Source organism: Camponotus vicinus, unplaced genomic scaffold, assembly GCF_025532165.1.
Source record: "Camponotus vicinus isolate PSW18456_S1 unplaced genomic scaffold, iyCamVici1.0 SCAF_10, whole genome shotgun sequence".
Taxonomy (NCBI): domain Eukaryota; kingdom Metazoa; phylum Arthropoda; class Insecta; order Hymenoptera; family Formicidae; genus Camponotus; species Camponotus vicinus.
In genome coordinates, this window is record NW_028141946.1 from 3,434,834 (window position 1) to 3,455,598 (window position 20,765).

Consider the following 20,765-nt stretch of genomic DNA (forward strand, 5'->3'; position numbering starts at 1 on the left):
CTTTGAGAAAAAATTATTTAATTCATATATATGATTTTAATATAAATATATGTATTTAAAGATATATATATTTTAATATAAATATATATATTTAAAAAAAACAGTTTTTTTCTTGTAAAATTAGTTAAAAATTAAAAAGTAAATTAAGACTCACCGATATGATGTGCAGCAGCAGAGTTGTAGTAGCGTACATATTGATCTGTAAAATACAAATATTTACAAATTATAAAGCAGTGTTCAAAACAAACAATATCTCAAGAATTATTGAATGTAATTAATTATTAAATATAACTAATACTTTTACTTAAATATAATATATATATTTTTAATATATATTAAATATAGTTTAAAATAAACAGATGTTAATTATATATAAATATATATTTGAAATAAAAAGATTATATAAAAAATTTTTTTCATAAACTATTTGTTATATTATGTATAGGTATATCATAATTTTTTTAACACACTTTTTAGACATAAAATTTAAATTTGATTGGAAAGAGTTGTCATGTTTTTTTATAAACTGCATAAGAGCGATTATTTTTTTAAACAGATTTATGCCCTAAAATACTAATAAAATATGTAAGATTTAAAGAAGTTACGCTAAACTCGTATCTAAGATGCAATGAGACAAGTGAGTTTTTTCGTAATATCTTACCGTAATATGTATAATTAGATGACTACAGCGATTATAGCATTAATCGCAACTGATTCTGTTTCCTTGGCACACAATGCTGGATGATTACACTTTCATCTCAAATACGAAGTTCTAAATAACCTTCCTACACACCATATATAAGCGCGGAAATTTTTACTCTTGATTTCCTTCGAACACTGTAACCTAACATCGCAATTCAGACATAATTATAACTAACATTAATCATAATGAGACAAGTGATTTTTATGATTGTGATATCTTACCATATAATTATGATTTTAGTAATCACAATTGATTATATTTCTTCGACATTGGTTACAATAATCGTCATTATATTTACACCACAAGCACAATGAAAATAATCGCACTGTGCAAAGCTGGTCCAGCACTGTGGTCCGATTCCGAAATTCCACTAGTTTAGAAACTAGCGCGCCAAACGACGCGCAGCCATATTAGATTCGCGCGGTTCAAGCGGAATTTCGGAATCGGACCACATTAGTTAACGGAAAGTGAAAAGGTTTAATTGTGTCTCTCGTTTATGGTGTGTATTGTGCCATTATTTACGTTGTGCTTGTAATGTGAATGTAACGAACAAATATTATAAACGCCCAAGAAAGAAAATCAGTTATAATTCAGTTTATCTCTACGCTTGTACTCTTATATTATGGTAAGATATTACAATCTACACACACATACACACACACATAAAGATCACTTGGCTCGTTATATTGAAATCTTACGATTTAGATTACTTTGGGTTACTTAGTTTAGATAAGTTAATTATATCTATAAAGTAGAATTTTACTGAAAATAAAGATCGTCTCTAAATGAGAGTACAAGGAAACCGATAAAAGTATCGAGTATAATCGTTGCATTAAATATGATACGTCGCGTCGGTAACGTAAACGCGTCGGTAATTCAGTCAAATTATATATAATCATAATTTCAATGATTGCATCAAACGTATTAATGTAAAATTAGCAAGAAATTAAATTACTTACACACACATACGCACATACACATAATAATACGCACATACACGTAATACTTTATATTATATTACATAATAACACATCAGCGCAAAAACAAATAAGTAATTAATATTTTCTGACTGCTAGATAATAAATAAATATAATTATTACCAATCATGTATTTCACGAAGAACAGTATGATATACGAAGTGACACTTAACGCTACACGAGCCGTACTGAACGAATGACATGATTATTTTGTAGTATTGGAAATATTTCACGGAGAGAGGCGTGGGGAGACAAAAAATATCACTCGGCCTTCGTTTTCTGCGTAGAGCGCGCTATTGTTTACATGCGGTGGCCTTGTAGTCATTCGCCCGGCAAGGCTTGCGTAGGAATGTACGTAGTAATACGCGCTGTTCCGTATGTCTTTAAAACGCCATTACGCGATTATTTTCTATAATTACAATTGACGACTAACTCGCGTAATTATCTAATTTCATGATTAACCATTCGCAAGTGTGTCGAAACGATTTATGTAATATTTCTCGCGATTTATCAACTTGTGATTTTCAATAAGATTGCCGATCGTTTTTCATTAACATATTATGATATAGGATCGAGTATAAAATCGAACTCCAAATTAAGCAGCGTTGTAACGTGTTGAATTGTTATGATATAATTATATTTATCTAATTATGTCTTATAATATTTATCAATTGCGTAACAAACCATATTCGATGTTTATATCATACATGATGAAAAAACATGTTTTTGGAATTTATTTAATCGAAAACTTCTCGCGCAAATATCTACAACGAGAGTATAAAAACAATCTATGTAAAATTAATGTATTATTTTTATTTCAAACAAATTCACATATCGCTTACTTAAATAGTTATTACTTTGACACTCTTGTAAATCGTTAATTGTGGGATTAATTAATAACACGTGGAATGAATTAATAACGGAATTAATTAATAACGGAATTAATAATAACGGGATAATGGTTAATCGTAATAATTATAATTTATTTGACTACGCAATTTTCGAGTGCCGAGCGAATAGTTTTCGCGTTATTTTCCGTCGAAATAATAACAAAGTACGTATTGCGTGCAAATAATCCGCGTCGGGAGTGCGGTACAAAGTGTCGTGCGATCATGATATTTTGCTAATTATTGTGCGCGATTGTAATTAACCGTGCTTTCGCGAATATCTCGTGAATGAAAAAGCAGCAAAGAAGAGATCATCAAGAGAAGAGGAGGTCCAGAAAGGCATCGGATAACAGCGGAGCAACCGTGGGGTGAGTAAAAATTATAACTTATTTAATTTAATTATATTTGGCAATTTTATGAAATTAATTGGTCGTTTATTTTCGCTAATGATCCGTTTTACATTATTGTGTAGTATAACATGCATATAAGTATTTTACATTTTATTTTAAAATATTTAATAAAATATTTAAAATAATTAAAATTTTTATATAGATATGTATAAATATTTTGTCATTGTGTGTATGTACGTCCAAAATTTAAATTATTTTATTATTTATATAAAAACTTGACTTGTATAAAATTCATATAAAAATTTGATTCTTATTTATCATATATATATTTTTTAATAGTTTGAAAAAAATTTTTTTTATATTTTTCTTTCACATTTATTTAAAATTAATTAAAGATTGAATATAGAAAATAGTTTAAAAATTGAAGAAAAAATTAATTATAATTTTACTTAATTACTATTTTATATTAATTATTTTAACTATTTTATAATTTGTACGTATTTGTATTTTACAGATCAACAATATGCAATACAACTCCAACTGTTGAGCATCGTAGTGGTGAGTGATGACTTATTTTATTTTAATTTCATAATAATGGTCAGTATAATAATATTTTATATTATCACATTTATATAAAACTTTATAATTCAGTCAGAATACACATAGTGTGTTAGAAACCAATTTGACTTATCACACAGTATCACGAAAGATATAAAATTATTACGCCATGCAATCATATACCAGAAAAGGTGTTAAATCTCTTGAGTTATGTGTGTAGAAATGGTAAGATATATAAATCAACATGAAAAAAAATACGCGCAGACACAAATAATCTTATGACGCGTATACGTAGCGTTGCAGTATTTTTGCGGAAGCGCCACGGCACTTGCATTGTCAGTTGAACGACTTTTGCGTGTGACCGGCCAGTTCCGCCGGTCAAGTTTACAATTGCATGTCAGAAAAAAACGAGGAACTTAGTTAAGTAGAGAATACGGCGGCACGAACGAACCACGATCAACGTTCATATTATTTTTTTTCCGGTTTCATTAAAATCATAACTTTCGTGACGTTGAATAACCTATATATAGAAAGCGAAAGGATGTAGGGACATTTATCGCATTGAATATTTTCTGTTAATTTGTTATGTGTTATGCAATAATTTTATTAATGAAAAAATAAATAATGCAATTTGTAAAAATACATAGAAAATTATTGAGGATTTATTATATCATTACATTTTTCAAAATTCTTAAATTTTTTATAAGCTTATCATAACTTTAAGCTTATTACACTTTTACTGTTTGATTTAATGATTATAGATTTTAATGAATGATATGTGTGTATTTGCATGTTTTTATTTTTTAATAACATTTACATTACAAAAAAATAAAGAAACAAGAATAAATATATTTCATGATTATAAACATCTCTTTAATTTGTAATCTAAATTCTAAATTTTTTATTACTATTCAAAGATAGTATTATTATAGTAATAATTTTGTTATCTGGGATTTAAAAAATATTTTAAAATTTCTCGATATATTATCTCCTATCGATTTCGATACATAGGTTCGCTCAATTTTATGAACGCACACACACAATCTCCGGTGTGTTCTAAGGTCAAATTATCAGCATGGCTCGCGTGCTCACGCGGGTCGACAAAACAATCAGCTTCGTGTAGCACTATGCGAGAGGTGGAATAGAGGGTGGCTCAACGTAGCGGCGATTGCTCTTAGTGAAGAAGGGGAAAGGGAGGGTGAGGGGGAAGGTAGAAAGGGAACGCCGGTGGACGACGTTACTCGTTCGGGGGTTGCCACTGCGAAGGCACGAAAACACCGACTCCTACATCCATCATTGTTCCTCGGCTGAAGACTGATAGGGCGCCATTATCTTCGAACTCATTACGATCCCCTATTGATAAAGGTACGATTACGCCGCGGGGTTAATCCGGGCTGGCCCCGACCTCCAATTCGGAAATTGGAATTTCTGGCTCTGCTAGGAGGACGTCAGGTCGCTTGAGAGATCCTCGTGTCGAGCTCCGACGCTCGGAGCGTCAGACTATATCGACTACCTTCGCCTTCGCGCGATTCCGATGTTTTTCTGAGATACTGCCCCTTTTTTATGTTGCTCTGTAAATCACAGCTCTCGGAACGCGATTCATGTTGTAATTACGTAGTTGCCGATTAGAAAATGCAGGTTGGAAATGCGAGTGCTTAAAATGGTTCTTTAAATAGCCTACCACTACCCACTGCGGTCTCAGATCCTGTACGCGATTTTCGAGCTATTTTCGTTTACGTTCTCCGTTTTTCAATGCTCCAATTTAAAAGTCAAATGTTTCAGCCAAAACTAACGTTGCCTATGTATGTTCAGTTGAAGGCAAAGAAAACTATTATTATTCCGTAATAACATAGTTGGGATCTTTTCGTTTTTTTACTAGGAAGGTTTAGATTTCTTTCGATTCTTCTTTTTAAAAAAGAGAAAAAAGTCATTATTTCTCTCTTTATAATTTTCATTTCTAAGCTTGTCTAAAAAAGATCAGTTCTTGAAATCTATAAATATTATATTATCTATTAATATTGCATAAATTTATTAATATTATATATAAATATTCAGTAATTGCAAAAGATGTAATTACAAATCATGTCATATTATTATTTAAAATTTAAAATAATTTGTTAAATTTTTTAAATAATAGTTTTCTTTGTAAACGCTTAAATTTAAATAGTTTTCTTTATAAACGTGTACAATTACTTTACATATACTTTGATAAACAAAGGTATTTAAACAATGAGCAAGATTTTTTGTCTTTAAATTCATTTTGCGATCGAATCTCAGTAACTTTCGTGACGACTTTCGATTTCTTTCACGGCTCTCTTTCTTTTCTTTATTTCGTGTAGAGAGCTTGCCCTTTCGTTCGTTCGCTTCTTCTTTTCAGTTGGAATCGAGTTTCGCCCCGTGATGCGCATTTGGCGGTGCCTCTATTAAGTTTATGACACGACTTCGAGTAGGTTCCGATGTTTGAGAGATAACAACTACGGACTTTATGACGTTGTCGCCGAATGAAGGAGTAAGGGGGTGAGAGATGTGAATAAAAATTAACGATAATCTCTCCGGCATTCCTTTAAGTTTATGCCCACTTTTCTACAAATAAAGATTTCGACTTATGCTCTCTTAATTTATACATTCGTTCAAGTATTGTTGATGATAAAATTTCACTGATCTTTATACAAGAAAAAAATGTTCTCTTCTTATAGTTATATAGATATAGACTCATTACATTCATTTTTTCATTTTCGTGGGTTCCTATTGAGGCATAAGCTCCATTACACGATAATTTCCGCTTAGCGGGCAGACAAACTTGTATTTTTTTAATTTGAAATATCGGGGTGAAAAGTCGGTTTCTACGAAACGTAGAAAGTTTCTCTCGTTCGGTTAGCAATCGCGAGGTGTCCACGTGCACCGAATTGAAGATTCGGAACGAACGATTGCACGACAGGAAATTACGGTGCCGCGATCGGACGTCTAAACGCACGCAACCCTTCGAGAGTTTAAGGGGCGATCCTTGCGGAGTGTGGTCTCGACAGTTTCGGACGCGAGTCGATTAGATTCCCTCTTCTTTGCGGTTTGTCTGCGTCAGTGATTCCCGAATGTCACTCGCGTAAGCTATTAACCCATCGACGGATACCAGTTCGATTAAACAGTTTCAAAAAGTTTATTAGCCTTTAACAATATGCTGATTTTAAAATATATTTAAGTGCAACTTGTTTTTCAATTCCGCGTTATTATTTAGAATATTAGTGGTTGCAAAATAAAAAATTTCAATATAATATCCTTTCGCAATTGCTTTAAATGTGATTAAATTCGGTCGAAATGCAGGAACCGTTTGTCAATGCAGATTCCTAAGGCAGGTGGCGTCTGCACGTTACACCCTTTTCGCAAAAAATCGAAAAAGAATCCGTGAAATACACACATACAGAACGCTCGCGGGCATACATAACGTTCCCGTAGCGTCGGGTCCGTTCGTAATCCCCGACTTAGGCCGCGATAAAATCTCAATTTATAAGTGTCCCACGGCCGCAATATCGAAGACCGAAGGCTAGATAGGCCATTCTTACCGGGGGTGTACGGTATCAGGGACGCTGGTATTACTCGTGAGCACGCGACTACTTAGCATGCAAATGCATGAAAGCAATAAACTACTCAATACACTGCGGGGAATTTACCCCGATCGATTTAGCAAGCTCCTAAGCCCGTCGTCCTCTGGTCTGCGCTGCGTATGTATATTCCCGATTTAAACGTGCGCGATCGCATTATTCCACGCGATAGCGTAAATCGTCGTCTTTAACGTTACAAACTTGCCGTTGGTGCAACGTTGAGTTCGGAAACGTTAGGGAGCGATAGACGCTCGTGATTGAATCGAGACCCTTCGATCCTCGATGGAGAAAATTACCGAGAAAATTGAAGGATGTAGAGGAATCGATAATTTTCAATATAGTAAGAAAATGATAAATTTTTCAAGAATAAAGCCGTGAAAGTTGGCCCAATCTTACATATACATATATGTAAATTAATTTTGTCACATACAATTTTATTTTACATATTTCATATATTTTACATTTACATAAAACTCCATCGATTAACGTAAATATCCCCTTCTATTCGATATTCTATTTGTGATATTTTTGACGTTACATGTATATGGCGAAACTCATAACTAGCCAAATCTAATGCTGGAGAATTTTTTCATCGGCTGAGCTATTATTAATTGGAAATCAGTAGGACATTAAAGGTAACGATCGATGAATAGATTGTGATCTGACTACTGTTAATGTAGATCTAACGATTTAATGAGAGACGTCCGCTCGCCGACCAATTATTTGACGAGTCACTGTCGAGAAACGTGACTAGCATTTCCCATAAAACCTGTCATAGCTCGTAGGACTCTTTCGTCTCACTGTTCGAACGAATGTAAATTAAGTCATTACGATCTGAAGTAGTGGCGCCAACATAATAATACAATCATATAATATATTAGTTGCAATTTAAAAGAAAAAATCTTGACTATGTGTTTTATTTGATCAAATATTGAAACATTTGATATAACTCCTGGAAAATAGTTTAGAAAATATATCCGCTTTTAAAATGTTAATGACATATACAATTAAAAATGCATGATATAATAATAATCCAATTAGACAAATTAATAATACTGAATAAAGATGTCGAGCGAAAAAAAATAATTAAGATTCCATTATTATATTTTCTACAAGAAAGATTCCATTAAATTACCAAACTCTTCGCAAACGTAATAATATGTAATTATATCATAAATGTATTAATATGTATTTTAAATTTTAATTCTTATCACGCAATCACACACGATACAACTTTATTTAAATACCATATTTCGCACACATATATAGCGAATATATATATTATCTTTTCAAACAGCTTTAAAATTTATATCCTAATTATGTTTCTAAAACATTGACGCAAAATTGCAGATAATTGCAGACTGTCTTCATTGTAACGCGTAACGTAATTTCTCATTGAATTGCAAAGACATCTCGAAGAATGCATGAGGATCTTTTACGTGCGGAAAATTTACATTATTTTCGAAGGTATTTCTCATGCTGCGCTGGCATAATTAACTGCCGCAGATACGAATGACGTTGCGATTTATTTCACGCGATACCGTCGCGTAATTATCGCACTTACTTCTTCAGGTTAAACCGCATTTTAATTGGTAGTCAGAAACCAAAGATTTTCTCGTCCTGCTCTCGAAGGATTTGTTCGAACAGTGCGACAAATCCATTTTGCAGTCATCGTATTTCGAGAAACGTTATAAATTTCACTTCTCCCATTGCTCATTTCCGCTGTATATCGCGTATAGTTCAAGGCGAGAAGTGCGAGAATTCCTTCTATAACCTTGAACGTTCATAACGTTAAAACTCTCATAATATTTCTAGCATTATATGAACAATTAATGCAAAAAACCTCTGATAAAATCGTACCTAACGACATTAATCAAAGTCAAAGGAGCCGAGCAATATACACCCTCGTGATGATAAAGTACAAATCTGCAATCTCAGGTGACATTTAAAAAATAAAAATGTACGAGAAGCCGATTACGCGCCTACCTAACTAATTACCGGTATGGATTGTAAAAGAATGTTACAATTATCTTACAATTTGAAGAAATAATTATTATTTTATAATTGAATATTTGTTTTTATATTATTATGCTCGCGCTAATGTTTTTATATGCAATTCTCCAGATAATTTTAAACTTTGAGAATCGATTCGTCTAATTGCATTCTAAGGCAAAGTAATTATGGCAGAATTTGCATTGATATCAAAATTAATAAGCGCAATCGAAATCCAGGCACAAATCCGCTTCTTATTATTCTGCGAACAGCATGGTGCTTTAAGCCACCCACAGTGGATCGATCGATCAAAGGCAAATCGATTCTCTATCTTACAATGCGTCGCTCATTTTCCATGGCGTTCACGCGGCGATAAAGACACAGTGGCTCATACACTGTAAGATATGTAATTCCTGCAGTCCGCATCTGTCGGACATTCACACTAAAAGATTATATATACAGGGTGTCTCATGGATATCGCGAGAAAATTATCAGAAGACTTATTATTCGTGCATAACTATGGAAATCAAACTGATTGTTTGACAATAGTTTTTCCCTAAATTCTCTCAAAAAATGGTGAAGGGTAATTCCTTTATTATTAATGTACAAATAAAAATAATTTCTGCATGTATTGCAAGTCTAAGGACGTTACATGAAACACCATGTATGCGCGATGATCGGACCTCCCGCTTGCGATCATCAATGATTCAGACTTCAGGCCGACAATGCCCAGAATTTCCTCGTTTCCTGACTTTGTTTTTCTTTTTCTGCGCACGGTTCGGCGCGGCACGGCGCTGCGCTCCAAAATTACGCCGACAAAAAACCTCCGTTCGTTTCGATTCGATCGAGGGTACGCGTTCTGCCTTTTTTTCGTCCTTTTTGGCGCGCTACCGAGTTATAATGACTGCATTATGACGATTGCGGTGTCAATCTTCATTTGCAGCAGCGCGAAGTCGAGCAGTTTTGCCTTGCCTGTAGCGTGCACGTGCTCGTTTATTAATTAGCTGTCTTGCGATTTTTCTCCTTTTTATTTTTGCCCGTTCATCGAGCAGCCGTGCAGAATCTCATGCATCGTTTGTTGATGCATTGCGTTAGGTTTCTGCGAGCCGCGCTCATTATCGATCCTTATTGTACGTCTTATGAATGTATGATTGCGCTTTTAATTGGAAATGTCGATTGGCGCCTTCTAGTCTTTCCACAATCCGTAAATTTTCATGCAAACGTATCACGGACACGCGATCTTTTATTCGACTTCGTCGTCAATCAACGAGCATGCAGTCAAGACCTTATTTTAAGAGAACTTGAATTCTTTATGTCATAATGCCTTATTTAACTAAAGGGGTATAAATTAAAGAGTTTTCGAACGGGGTTAATTAATGATGTTAAATTATAACGAGCCGAAGACGACATTTCCATTCGTTCGAATTCTCGCTTGCGCAGATTATTAGTTTTAAAGCCATCCTCCATTAATACTCGCAATGTTTCACGAGTCTAGTTAGTAACTCGTTATTTCGAACAGGTAAATGTTTGCCGTAAAGACAACAATCGTTATTATCCGCATTATTACCGAGCATGTTTTCGTTATCGTGCCCGGTTGTACATCGTATGACGAACACTTTTATCGTCGCGATCTTCTCTTGCACCGAGGGAGTTTGGTCCGATGCTCTACGTCGGTATCGTGGCTTCGCAATTTTTCACCTCTTTGAAAAAATTCCAGAGAGGAATTATAATGAATTCTGTCGTAACCGTAACCGTAGAGAAATAAATAAAACATCAAATCTCTCTTGGTTTGTGTGCTTTATTTTATTACGCGATCGCAATATTTTAGTCTTATAAATCAAACAATAATTTATGCGAATTCATAAAATTGAAATAAATTTTTTCCTTAAATATTTTATTTAAATGCCATAATTAATAATAACAATTAGTGAAAGAGAATTCCTAATATTACTTTCGTTTATTATATCACATATCAATAAAGCTGCTATTGCAAAAATCAATTTCATGGAGCCCCAAATTAATAATAGATAAGAAAATTATTAAATAAAATCAGAATATGACATGTTCTTAAAAAAAAGCATCGTGCCGAACGAACAATTTAGAATCATAACGTGTTTTCGATCAAATAAATCAGGGTTCAAATCCTTCGCTTTTAGCCGAGTGAGTCGGTTAGTTTGAAACTGTGCGTGGGACGATAAATTTAATGCCCACGGTCGTGTTTACGCATAGTACGCTGACATGGATACACAAGGCACGACGAGAAAGATGGTAGGTAAGTGCGGCGAATGAGGTAGGCGGCTTTCGCAAACGAAGGATATTAAATAGAATTTCGCCGGCACATAAACAATCGGATCGATAATTTAAGATGCTTATCAATCACTTTATATTAGCACCAACCTCGTGATTTTTAATTTATTCGCGACGCAGCGGTTCTCACTTTAAAAGTGCTCGCTTAAGTTTTGCGCGTTTAAGAAATCAATAGGAACGAGAAGGAACGTTCAATTTCCAGTTTATTTCGTGCCTATTTATATCTTGCAATATTCTTTATTATTGGCAACATAATACATCGCATTGTTTATAAACAAAGCATTAATAGAGTATCTGTTTGCATAATTAATTTTTTAATGCGTGTGAAAAATAATAATTAAGAAATGTCTTAATTAATCATACATTAATCGCGATGCTTTTGTTCTTTACTCGTAATTTGGTATTTTAACATTACTCGTGTACTGAAAGAACTCATAGTCCCTATGGCACTTCCTAATTGAACGTCGTTGTTCCCGGAAGTCGGGGATTATTCCGTTGTAGTAATATCAGCTACGTGTATACAAATACGTTAGCCGAACTGGAAGTCGGAGAACTTGTAGTATGTAAATCCATCTTCCTGTACGTAATTGAAAAACCGACGATAGTACGCTACCGTTCTCAAAACCGGATATAAGGTCGATAAATCTTTAAATGCTCACTTAAATCGCGCTTGAATTTGATCTCTCAACATTAGAATAAAATATGCAGAAAAAAAGATTTTTTAGCTTTTAAAAGTATCTATCAATGATGGAAGAATGTATATTCACCATTAAAATATCGGTGATATATTGGTATATTAATATTAATAATGAAAAAAGCGTATATGATTAAGAAACTAGATGATAGATTATTACATAGCATATGGATTTCTTATGCGTTGCGTCAGTTTAACATCATTAGAAAAAATGTTGTAACGTGAGCGATTACGGATAAAAAGATAAGATATTTTTTTGCTGAATGAACAAGCTGATCAATTTAGATTTATTTCTTTCGTTGTTTAGTAATTAGAATACGTTACTTAGTAATTATTATAATTAATACATAAGAATAGAGAGAGCGATTAGCAAATGTCGCAACCAATTACTTGAAAATTTCTGATGAGAAAATATTGACTCGAAATTGCATCATAAAATAAATGTTTCGCATTAGATCTGTGGCAGTCTATTTACGCTCACCATTAATCTCAAGAAAAATCACGTTGGCTGTTTGACTTAACGCAAGCTTCCGCGCTATATTTGCATTAAACCAAGAATAGCCGAGAGTACTGCGTGTTTTTTGCTTGGCGAGAACGATCCTATAATGGGGTAGTACGCGTCGCAGATTACGGGGTATTGAAGGTAAGGCGTATATCGTAAATGTTAAATGTAGAAGTGAATTGCACGCGCGCGACCTTCTCAAACTCGAGTTTCGATCGATTTCGCGATGCGGAACGAGACGCGGGACTTATCGACCGTCACCGCCAGCCAGCCGAACCCTGTCTCAACCCTTTGACGAGTGCGTGCACGCGATCCTTGGGGCATGTGTGACGTCATAATACTGCGGAAGTACGGTTCGCGTATGTAAATCAAAGATAACCACACGCGAAACCGACACATAACGTGGCCGCTTTTAAATTGCTTTGTTTGATCGCTCGCTATCCATTAGACCTTATTCATTGCGAAATTCCCCGAAAACGCATATGTGCACGTGGTCATATTATGGCTGAGAGTATAATGTTTCGATTTGTTTCAATTTAGTCTTCAAATTTTCCCAATTATTCAAATATAGAAATAAAAAATTCTAATGCAAAAGGCTAATAACCACCACCAAATATTATTTGCGTCCTACTTCAACGCTTGTGGTGATTATTAGCCTTTTGTATTAAAATTTTTTGTGATTATTATCATTTAAACCACATTATATTTTTCAATTTGTTGATAGAAATAAAAATTCATATTTTAGTAATTATCTGTTTTTGATATTAGTTGCAAAATATGATTTGAGAAAATACATCATTGATAATTATTTTTTTAATCTTCAATTCTAGATGCATTGCTAACTGAGAGTGAGATTGAATTATTGCCAAAATATTGAATCGATTAAAAAATAGAATTATTATCAATTTATAATTTCTAAATTTAATTGGCCAATTTTCCTAAATTCCAGAATTAAATACTATAATTAATTCTCTCAAATTATCGTCCTAAAAAATTAACTGAAAATTCTCAATTAGAAAATTCGCGAATAAAAGAACGTGCTTAACTTCTGGTGAACGCTATGCAGGTATAACAAACGGTCTGTAAGCTTGCGAAAACGCAATGTCGCGATATTATTTCGCGCGCAAAACTTAACCCGATAAAGTTGAAGTGGCGGTTGCTGCGACAACGGACGACAAGCGCTCCTTCGTATAACACCATGTCCCGCGTAACCGCGCCTCTCCTCCGTCGGGTTCTGTCTCGTTCTCCCCCGTTTCCCTCGATTTTCAATCACGCATGAGTGACCGCGTAAAAATTAGAAAGGTATCCGCGAGAATGAGCGCGCCGACGGATTAAAAGCCGCGGCGCGCTCGAGTATTTTCTCGCAATTCTCGTGTCTCCATGCTTATTCCGGTGTAGCCGCGATCCTTCTTCCGCATCCCGGCTACTTTAACCGCCGCCATCGACGTCGACATCAACCCCCAACTCTTTTCCTCTCACTCTTCTGTCTCTTTCTCCTCCTTGCCTTTTCGTCGGTCGACTGTAAGGCGATAAAATGGACCGCTATGCGCCGCGAAAAATTTTACAATCAAGCTCAGACAAGCCAGTTCTACCGCAACGATGCATAGCTCGTCTACAGTTGCTTCTCACCGACGTGGATGGTGATGCTGGGGAGGTAGAGGCGGTTGTCGGCGTCGGGCGGCTCTGTTAGATGGCGAAACTCCCGCTCACTCCGCCGCGCGTACACGCCTCGGATATAATAAGTCACGTGACATTAATATTTGAAAGCAGTCGGTACGTGGATTGCATTCGGAGTGCCTCCGCTTCTCTGCCTCGCAATATTCCTTCCTTCCTTCCTTCCGTCTTTTTCTTCGCGAACATCCAACTACCACCCTTCTCCCTTCCTCCTACGATCTATGGGAATCCAAGCCTCGCCTTCGTCTTCTATTCAGACGGCCATCCTTGCCGCAGCATCAGATGTTTTTGCTTCGTAGATTAGATTGGTTCAATATTCGATCGAATTAGCCTTGTGCTCGATATCATAATCATTAACAAATAGTCATTTATAGAGTATGCTAAAGAGAATTATTTGCAAAAGAAGGCTAGGAACTAAAGACGCAGGTAATGATGCGTGATAGAAATTTTGTAAAGTTAGTCAAATAGGAAAAAACATAATATTATTTAAACACAACTTCTTTCTTTTATTATTCAGTTAAGTTTGAAAAAGACCCAGAGCAAGGTTGAAATGTCATCGATAGTACATTTTAAACATATATTTTTGCGCTTATTATTACGTGTAAGATAAATAACTTTACAAATTTTCTATCATAATATATTATTATTATCACGCACCATTACCTGCGTCTTTAGTTCCCAGCCTTCTTTTACTTCTTATTTGATTTATATCACACATTTGAACATTTTTACATTTTTATATTTTTACTTTTTAGAATTTTTTGCTATTATTTATTATTACTAGTTTAAAATAAACACTATAATTGCATGATCTTCCCCTTAGAACTATCTTTTAGTTCTCTATCGAGGATACCACACGAAATTAGCGTGTAACATCGTTTAACTATCCCATCGTTAACCAATTATGGCGACAAACCGTCGTGCTAAAGTGGTAATGACGCTCATACACGCTCGGTCTCGTTTCCGAGTTTATGCATCGATGTAACTTGGAGAGTGAAGGGGATATATTTACGCGTGTTGTTGCCAATATTTCGTCGAATCACCATGCTTCCTGTGGCCCACGGCGTGTAAACTCTCCTCTCTCTCGAGTTTTTTGCTCGCGCGAAATCACACGTAAAAGAGAAGTACTCGCCTGCGAATGACGGCTTCGTGTGATGGCAAGCATTTTTCCCCGCTTGTCTCTCTTTCTCTTTCTTTTTATTTGCCAAATGTATTCACGCGATCCGAGTCTCAAGCCTGTAAGCGTCTCTAACGAAAAAAAATGTTTTCGGCACACTATAGAAATAATTCCCTTATCGATGCAAATTGATTTTTAATTAATATTGTTTGTATGATAAATATCATACAAAAATTGATAAGCATTTAAAAATTATATTAACTAATATATGATATTAATATACATAGAATTTTTATTTATATATATACGGAAGATAATTGTAGAAATTAATTATTATACAAATTATATGAAAACTCTTTATAAAAATTAAATTAATTGCCCTCCTCAAAAAATTATTCTTGAATCTATTTTGTAAATATTTTACATTGTATCGAAATAAAATACATACTAATCAAACTAATTGATTTAGATATAAAATCATCTCGGTTTAAGTGTGTATAATCTGCAAAATTAAAACGATAATATCATTGACTACGAGAACGGTATTTCGCAAGTGTCGATTACGTTCACCGGAGGGGATTAAATCATCTTAAAAAATTAAAACTCAGGATGCGCTCGCTACGACCGTCATGAAAAACTGCACACAAGTGGCGGGCACACATTTTCCGCGCGCCTCGTTCCGCGATATATTTCAAGCCGGATAGAAGCGACCGGTATGGCGGGGCTCCGGGGAGGGTGGCGGGGTGCGGCCTTAGAAATGGAATACCCCACTTTATGTTTTATGCGATAGATCAGCTGGCGGGGCTGTCATACGGCGCTGCGCGTCCCAGGGATAAAGTAAGATAGACGGATACCTTCGTGTATGCGGATACGCCGCGGATAAATTCAACGTTACGTCCGTGGCTTTGCCGTTTTACCTATACCTACCAACCCCCAACTCCCTTCTGCTCACTCTCCTTTCCGTATAGCGCCCTGCCGGTATATATTCGCCCGTTTTGCAGGGGTGCTCAAGCGCCTTTGCGATGGGAAGACAAGTGAGAAATGTCTCCAGGTGAATGTTGTCGGAAAAATATCCGGTTGTTGAGAGAACGTTATCCACGAACATATTGTCATCATTTTATTTTTTCTTATATATTCAATGAATTTCTATTTTTTATATATTTTGAATTGTGTGAGAAATAACATGATCTATATTATTTTTCGAGAAAATAGAAACTATTGCTTTAATAGACATGATTATACAATACTCATTAATATCTATACGATGTAAATGCATTTTTATCTCGCAAAAGATTTATAAAGATATGATAAAAAAAGGATATTAATTACTAATCAATAAAGTTAACGTGGAAATAATTTATTTGGATGTTGGAATGCGCGCGTTTACGAATCTAGAACAAAATAGGATGAGAATTTGCTATATAATTTTCTTTCCTTCTATCTTTTTATTTCTCTCTTTTTTTCTCTCTCGCTTTCTCTTTCTGTCTCTTTTTCTTTCCCCTTTTTCTCGATATCACCGCGTCAACGATACGTAGCTGGATACCTTCTGGGAAAGGGATGCATAAAACATATGTATAGATAGTGCGCGTGGATACGTGATGTCTCTTTCCCTCTCTGTTTCTCTGTCTACTTCACTGATCCACGAGGTAAAAACTCACCCCGAATATGACGTATGCATGCGAATACAGGAAAGCGGACCCCTCCATCGTTCTCTCTCTCTGCCGTGCTACCTTTGTCTCTTTTATTGGCGTTCTCCGGAGAATTGATAACGGCAGAACGCCGCCACGAGTACGCTAATCGTACTCGAAAGGATACTCGAGACTGCCGCGGTATTTTTCACGATTTTCACGATTTCCACGATCCCTTCCTCTCGGCATATTCGTCATATACCCGATGTTCACTTGGACTATGGTATGTTTCACATTGTTACGAAAGATTTCTGATGTACTAATTAATTAAACGGAGGTAGGAATACAAAGTATTAAAACTCAAGTATGCTAATTTATTTCTGTAAAGTTATAAATGAAACTATAATATTATTATGTGATTAGAATTTAAGAATTTATTGCAAAAAATGTATAAGAGCATGTGATTATGTCTGAATCGCGATACAAAGTGACTCTCACCGAGTTGATTCTGATGGCGGAAGAATCCGACAAAAACTTTACGATTTAATCCGACTAACGATCGAGATCACAATTTGACAGGAATTAGCGTCAAAGACGAAAACCGCCCTCCATGTCTACCGCGAGTTCTGGCAACTGTTAACAAGTAACGCTACGGAATAATCGTCATTTTTGTTCAGCGTTCACTCGAAATCGTTAGAGGGTTTTATCGCATAATAATTACGCAAAGATCGGGATAGTTTATGCTTTATAAATTGTTCTTCCGCAGAATCCCTTGATCGTTAATATACTCCGGGAGAACCAGGGAACGGATCAGGCATCGGCGCCTCTCCCTGATCTCCGTATAATGATTTTTAACACGAAAAACCGAGATCGTTTTTGTTCGTTAGCCCTTACGTTTCGATCAGGCTAAATTATAGGCTCTTGATTACTTCGAACCGCGCGAGGGGAGGGCAGGGAATAAGGTGGAGTCCACGAGAGTCGTACGCAAGAAAGTCTTCTGGGTAGACTCGCGTCGCGGCACCGTAAAGCCTCGATAATCGCTCTTCGACTTCTCTCTCTCTGCCAGCTCACGACCGTCCTCCTTCCTTTCAGAATCGCTCCACTCGTTAGGGGGCGAGAATTAAGTGCTTCGGGGTACACGCTAATTCGCCGGGGCACGCGGTTAAGATACGCAATGGCGCATTCGCGTGTATGTTATTTTCACATGCATAATAATATCTGACAATCTATCGTCTAAAAGTCTAAAGCGTTTATTCAAAATTTTAATAATGAATTAAGTCATTAAATGCGAGATGAAAAATTATAAAAAAATTGTAATTTATATGCATAACTTTTTTTTCAAGAAATATATTAATTCAATCATCATCAAAGTAATATTACTTCCCGACATTATTAATAATAAAAATCGTGACAATAAAAGAAATTTGTTTCAAATTATTATAATTGTGAAAAAATTATAAGATGTCAGTTGACATTTAAAATTCAAAAAAAGAAAAATTTGTATCTTAACTTACTTTTATTGTAAAAAATGCATGTATGCAAGGTTAATATATGTTTGCTAATCTCGTTTTATCTTTACAGAATGAGCGACGATTAACGATGAGCGATGATTAACATTGGTGAAACGACCGAGGCGGTCTTTCTTCGACGGAGGAGCCTCATAGTCCATCGGTGGTAATTATTATTGTCTCTGGTAAGTCTGAACAGATCGGCACACCTGATCCATAGATCCAGGTTATTAGACGCGTGCAGCACGGCATTCAGGTCGAGCACCTGCCTCACCTGTTGCCGCAAAACATTATCTCCCCGGCAACGTTCCGCGGCACTTACCTGCAGTCATCTCTCACCGATAAATGACGGAAACTACTTCGTAGCCGTCGTCCTTTGTCTCTCCTGCTCGTTCCGCCTGTGAGGCTCCCTCGGTGCCTACCACTTTTTTCCACGTCGGCATTTTCTGGAGCGATAACGCACCCGGTGTTGCACATATCGCGGATTCTTAGACGTTGCTCGTTTCACGGACATAGCGCGTTCTAAAATCATTTGATGTCGGCAAAACGTTGCCGCTCTTTTTAGCAACACTTAAGAATTATGCCAGATGCTGTGCCAATTAATTAGCAATTAATTTACGTTTATTCCGGATTTATACTATTATTCTTATACATTTCACCCTCTCTGGATTGCGGTAAGTTAAATCACACTCCCCTTATGCATTATTGCTTTTTATTGTAGATGAAATATTATTTTATGATGGAATTATATTGGACACTGCTGAAAAAAAGAAATTCTAAGTTTGCGAGGAGAAATATAAATTCTTCTACCCACTCGTGTATTTTCGCGACTGGAACAATATAAAGTCTTTCTCATAGTTTGGAAGGCAGCCGCTGCCGGCAGACGAGGCGCCACGTCTCGGCATTATCGTGTGCATTGCTGTGGATTGGATATCCAGCTATCGTGTAGTTTTCATACGAACGTGATATGATTTTATGAATTTCCCTCTCCAAGTTCTTAATTATCTCGATATTTCTCAGAGAAACTTGGTCTCTCATTTATATTTCCTAAAAACATCTGTGCAGCAAAGATGAAATTTGATTATAATTTTTTTTCTTTTTAATTCTCTATCAGTAATTATAGTTTAGAATTATAATATAAAAATTTAATTATAATCTTTTTAATATTTTCTCTTATCTATATGTATTAGTTAAATGAAATTGTTTTCTCTAAAATTATATTTTTTCTCGCATATATGAACATGTAATAATGTGCAGGTACATCTTTTTTACAGCTTTAATATTTTTTCAAATATATATATTCAACAGAACAATATATATAGGCATAAAAGTGTTTATACGTGTTTATATACATTGCATGCCAAACCGATGGAATAAAATTACATCATCGAATTTCTTGCGAAAAGGGTTGCAAACTGTCGATGATAGTCTTTTACGCAAGCGGTGCGACTTTACGAACAATGTACCAATTTACACCTTAATTAGCTGAAATTTCGTCTACAACTTCGTGTAATGATTTCGTCTTAATATGCGTGTGAAATATTGCGCCAAAGCTGACGTTTCGGCATCAATTTGACGACGCGTATCACATGCGAAATAAATATCGATCACGCAAGAGGGAAATCGAGTCGATGGGAACTATCATGCGTGTAACGATCGGGCGGCCTTAATGACCGGTGGATTAGCGCAGAACGCAACGGGCGGGATAAATCGATGGAGAGCGGTAACCACGCCAGAAGGCAAAAACCGAACCGGCGACAGAGGCGTCCCAGACTTCGCGGAAAGACGAAATTGATTGATGATTGTGGCCGATAATTAAAAGTGCGAAGCACCCGGGTCGAGCGTTATACGAGTACGCTGCGCCTCCCGTTGGCCACGGCTCGATTGATCTGGGCCGGAGCGTGAAGATCGACTTTTACGTACTTGCGAAAACGCGGTAATGTAATTTATGGCTCGGCCGTTCCGCGGTCTTGCGTAAGGTCGTTTAGGAAGGTATCGCTGCAAGGAAATATTTAGCTGAAAAGACAGAGAGGGAAAGAGAGAGAGAGAGAGAGAGAGAGAGAGAGAGAGAGAGAGAGAGAGAGAGAGAGAGAGAGAGAGAGAGAGAGAGAGAGAGAGAGAGAGAGAGAGAGAGAGAGAGAGAGAGAGAGAGAGAGAGAGAGAGAGAGAGAGAGAGAGAGAGAGAGAGAGAGAGAGAGAGAGAGAGAGAGAGAGAGAGAGAGAGAGAGAGAGAGAGAGAGAGAGAGAGAGAGAGAGAGTACTGGTGTAGTGC

The 20,765-nt window shown here is 35.9% G+C and overlaps 1 protein-coding gene and 1 long non-coding RNA gene across 6 annotated transcripts in view; one reads left to right on the forward strand and one right to left on the reverse strand.

Annotated features, from left to right (window-relative positions):
• Positions 1–1,866, reverse strand: part of LOC145960608 (uncharacterized) — a 54,016-nt gene extending 52,150 nt beyond the window's left edge. For 2 of the 3 annotated variants that reach the window (XM_083080206.1, XM_083080205.1), the window contains exons 1-2: positions 1,804–1,824; positions 155–199 (exon numbers count right to left, since the gene is read on the reverse strand). In XM_083080206.1, coding sequence (XP_082936332.1) covers positions 155–199; positions 1,804–1,810 — 52 coding nt within the window. In that variant the 5' untranslated portion in view covers positions 1,811–1,824. Of the gene's footprint in view, positions 1–154; positions 200–661; positions 845–1,803 lie in introns of all 3 variants that reach the window. The other variant, XR_014435415.1, reaches the window with a different exon arrangement.
• The window catches only part of LOC145960609 (uncharacterized), a 546,781-nt gene that overhangs the window by 316,526 nt on the left and 209,490 nt on the right, over positions 1–20,765 (forward strand). Inside the window, exons 1-3 of one of the 3 annotated variants that reach the window (XR_014435419.1) lie at positions 2,497–2,935; positions 3,432–3,475; positions 18,567–18,678. The exons of 1 other annotated variant lie outside the window; for it this stretch is intronic. This is a non-coding gene — a long non-coding RNA (uncharacterized LOC145960609). Of the gene's footprint in view, positions 1–2,496; positions 2,936–3,431; positions 3,476–18,566; positions 18,679–20,765 lie in introns of those variants that run through there. One more of the 3 variants, XR_014435418.1, reaches the window with a different exon arrangement.